At 40.4% G+C, this 3,874-nt stretch overlaps 1 protein-coding gene across 2 annotated transcripts; it reads left to right on the top strand.

Annotated features, from left to right (window-relative positions):
* Positions 1-250: 250 nt before the first annotated feature.
* On the top strand, positions 251-3,342 carry LOC133129764 (doublesex- and mab-3-related transcription factor 1-like). Of its 2 annotated transcripts, none has more exons than XM_061244043.1 (4): positions 251-805; positions 1,310-1,560; positions 1,845-1,971; positions 2,456-3,342. In XM_061244043.1, the coding sequence occupies exons 1-4, from the start codon at positions 376-378 to the stop codon at positions 2,476-2,478; spliced, it is 831 nt and encodes a 276-aa protein (XP_061100027.1). In that variant the 5' UTR covers positions 251-375; the 3' UTR covers positions 2,479-3,342. The 2 variants fall into 2 exon arrangements, with proteins under 2 accessions (XP_061100027.1, XP_061100026.1); XM_061244042.1 differs by having other exon boundaries at positions 251-994.
* Positions 3,343-3,874: the final 532 nt, after the last annotated feature.

The raw sequence follows: 3,874 nt of genomic DNA, 5'->3' as shown, positions 1-3,874 counted from the left end.
ATTACTCTCACTTATTTGATTGGGGCTAACATTCTTTGAATAACTAATTAACTGTTGACATTTGATATCATTAAATTTTCCCTTGCCATGTGTGATGTTTCTTAGCTACACTACCTTTAATTGGCCTGGGAGAGCTAAAAGAAGTAGTTGCATTACCCCGTGGGAACGATGTTTGTTAACTTTTCCCACTGCTAAAATGATACAATGTTTTGAATCACGTGTCTGATGCAATTTTCAAGGGACTGACTTGTCTGTATCAAAATGTGATATTGCTGTCAACGCAGTTAGCTTACACTTCATAGTGCAACAACGAACTTTAGCGCTCAACATTCTGTTCGAAATTTATCTGAATCTTTCGCAATATCCAACTATAATATGTCAAGGATTTCAAAACCAGACAATCATGTGGGTAAGGCCACAACTCGCAAAGTTGTACGGAACCCAAAATGTGCTAGATGTAGGAACCACGGATTCGTCGTGCAACTGAAGGGACACGCGGGGAAGTGCCCGTTTTCTCCCTGCGACTGTTGGAAATGTTCGCTTATCACAGAGAGAACGAAAATAATGGCGATACAGAGACGCATGGGGAAAAATCAAAATGATGAGTCCTTGTCAAACGTCAGAAGTAGCCTAAAAGAGACGCAGCCACAAGCCAGTTCTGGTGCAGAGATCATCGATGTAACGTTAATTAATGATCCAGCAAACGTGTCTGTCAATGACAGCGGACCCCACCACGATTCCACGACTGGACACCGGGCGAGTACGATCCAAAGGACGCCACCGGCTCGACGAATCGAGGCAGACGGTAAGACGTACGCCGAGCTGGTTCCAGTGAAGTCCCTAAACGAAGGAACAACCAAAAGCAGCGAATTGCGAGAGCAAAAGGCCCAACAATCGGCTCTCCAACGTGGCGGCCATGCTGGAGTAGAATTTAACCGGGAAGGCGTGCAGTATGGCGTCCCTCCTCTGTGGAACGCAATGCAAGACGACAGAAGTAGGTGCACGTTTCCCGACTAAGTTAGAGTGATAAACAGGTGTAACGGCCTACAGCTAACTAACCACCATCCAAGTACACTGGGCCATTAAAAAAAAACACTCAACAGTAGGTAATGAGCTAGTCTGCTACAAGATATTCGCTAATATCTGGCAACGTGAAACATTGTATTGCTAATCAAGTTTGCAAGGCGCTAGTTAGCATTTAGCTACAAGACAGAGTCAACACGCCGCTTTCCATATTGTAGCCTAGTTTGTCTAACTTTATTATTATTATTATTATTATTATTATTATTATTATTACTTTTCGTTCCAGGTACGGCACACTTCAATGGTGACTACATTATAGCAGCGGTTGCGCAGCGGGACGTGTACTCCAGCGAATTCATGACCTTGCCATTTCCGATTAAGTTCTACTCCCCCTACCCCAACAGCTATGGGTGCCCGGCCATTCTCCTGAACGTGCCGCCGCCCCCTGCTTCTGGGGCCTATAATGATCCCCAAATGAGTTTTCCCAGCTTTCACCCCAGCACTGTACCCTATTCCCCAGACTCCGGACCTTCACAGGTAAGAAGTCTGTTCCACCATTCTTAGGGTGATGATGAGAATGGATATCATTCTCAAGCCATTACTGCACATATATGTGACCCCAAATGCTGTGGGTTCAATTAAGCACAGTATGTTGGACAGTTTAGCTACACTGAGCATAAACTGAGCCTTACCCCATTACCCACCACTGCATGTGCTATGTAAGGCTCCAGCTAATAGAAATTGGCATTGCTCTTATGTGTGTGTAAAAGTGTAGATTTATGGTCTGAGAGATCAGGTCTTGTGTGCATTTCCCCTTTCAGGAGTACCAAGTCCCCTTCCTCAATCCTTTGCCAGTGTCAGCTCGTTCTCTGGGCCCACAGGAAGAGCTCGCCCTCAGTCACCCCTCTTACCTTCCCACCCTCCACAAGCACAGAGGACTGGGAGGAGGTAAGGCCCCCAAAAAACAAAGCAGATTCTATAAACTAACAAGATGGGCTACTACATTCCTTTCTGTTTTTTGAAATTAATGTTTTCCCCAAGGCCAAATCATTAATTGGCACTGGGGTTGTCATAGGCCACACCCTTTCATGAATAAAATTATGAAGCATCATAAGTTACAAGATATAAAATCTGAAAGTGTACATTTACCTGTGTAGACAGAAATGTGAGTATTGAAAGTATGGAACTGACCATCGGAATCTACAGAATCTGTGATACAGGCTTACCATTAGCAGTAGCGAGCAACTGTATGAAACCTACCCCAAAGCCCCACACTCACTCTGATATTTTCAATGACATTGAATACTTTCACAGTATAGGCAAAAGTACACAGTACTTTTGTTGACCTTTTAAAGCAGTCACTTACCGCCAAGGTAAATTTGTTTGAACATGCTAATGGAGACGTACCTGCTGCTGTTCTTGTGCTCTGCAGGTGACCACGAGCATGGGAACTGAATGTGATCTGCACAGAAGACCAGTCAACTTCTCTGGAAACTGATGACCTGTAGTATCCGTATGTTTGCAGTGCAGCACTGTAATGCACAAACAAATCAAAATTAGTGTTACAAATCGGAAATGTAAGTTTATGTCTAAAATGACGGTGGAAACCTGTTTTTGCTTTTTTCAAGCTTCCCTATGAAGCCTTTGAACTTGAATTGCAAACTAAGGAAACGACTGTCTACATTTCAACTTCACCAGAAATTTTCATCAAAAAACGGCAAGCGTATAAAATGTGAATGTCAAGCTGGGCTGAAAAAAAAATTCTCACTCATCATTTGAAATGAAATCAATGTTTACCCAAATGTTTAGAGAGAAAAAACAAATTGGCGTAAAATGTAAAGAAAATAAAAATAAATTACCAATAGGATATTGGAATATTTTTTTTAATTCACTATTTAATTGAAAGTGATATTTTTTAAAAAGTACTCTTGTTAGCCTTTATATGATTTACATAGTGGCTGTCGGGTTGTTCACAGTAATACCCTTCAAACAACCAACAGCTTCACTTTGACTTGGTATAATAGCCTCTTAAAGACTACAGTATATCAGATCGTATCACGTGTACTTCAGCCACAAGTTTTATATTGTCCATGATATATACCCTATGATGGGTCTGTTGTTGGAAGCAGTGTCAACCTTTGGATGTGTCGCAAATGCAATCCTCTAGTTAATTGTTCATGTTCAGATGTGTCATGTTCTTGTACAGTGTAGCATCAGAGTGACTTGCATGGTTCAGACTCTTAAATTCAATACAGGACTGTTTAACCTGTAGTAAGACAATCCAGCTTCTGGATGTTTCTGTGTTTTTCTGCCTTTGTTCACGAGATAAATCAATAAATAAAATCAATCAATTTTATGAAAAGAAGCAAAATTTGTGTAGTTTCGTATTCACTTTACTCTTTGTTGGATATTGTGTATCTTTAAAGGAACTAAAGTGAGTAGTTAATTTGAATGTAATTGTTGCTTGCAGCCTACAGTTGGCAGTCAGAGTCGAAGTTAAGTCTTATTGGTCACCGTTGTGCAGACTAATACAAACTTTATCGCAACACTAAGTTTTATAGATCAGGTTGTAATTTATGCATGAATATTAGCAAATATATAGTAAGGTTAGTTACAATGTAATAATAATACCTATTTGTATAGCACTTTTCGAGCATACGGTGAGAACCATAAAAACAGACACAATGCCAAAAGACATTAAAAAACACATAATTTAACAACTGATAGTATAACTAACTAATGAATGAATAAAAAGACCATACATTCTATAAAAAGTAATGTAGTTCAGTTTCATATCAACAGCCTTGTGTCGATTGTGTGTTTAAATATGCTGGTTTCAGGAATTCAGAGC

Source organism: Conger conger, chromosome 5, assembly GCF_963514075.1.
Source record: "Conger conger chromosome 5, fConCon1.1, whole genome shotgun sequence".
Taxonomy (NCBI): Eukaryota; Metazoa; Chordata; class Actinopteri; order Anguilliformes; family Congridae; genus Conger; species Conger conger.
The sequence above is the reverse complement of the archived record's forward strand: the minus strand, read 5'-3'. Positions and strand labels throughout refer to the sequence as shown.

Bases quoted from the DNA above. Each gene is read 5' to 3' on its own strand.
- LOC133129764 (XM_061244042.1), top strand. From the start codon at position 376: ATGTCAAGGATTTCAAAACCAGACAATCATGTGGGTAAGGCCACAACT. The intron at 1,561-1,844 runs GTAAGAAGTCTG...TTCCCCTTTCAG, and splicing joins CAGACTCCGGACCTTCACAG to GAGTACCAAGTCCCCTTCCT. The intron at 1,972-2,455 runs GTAAGGCCCCCA...TGTGCTCTGCAG, and splicing joins GCACAGAGGACTGGGAGGAG to GTGACCACGAGCATGGGAAC.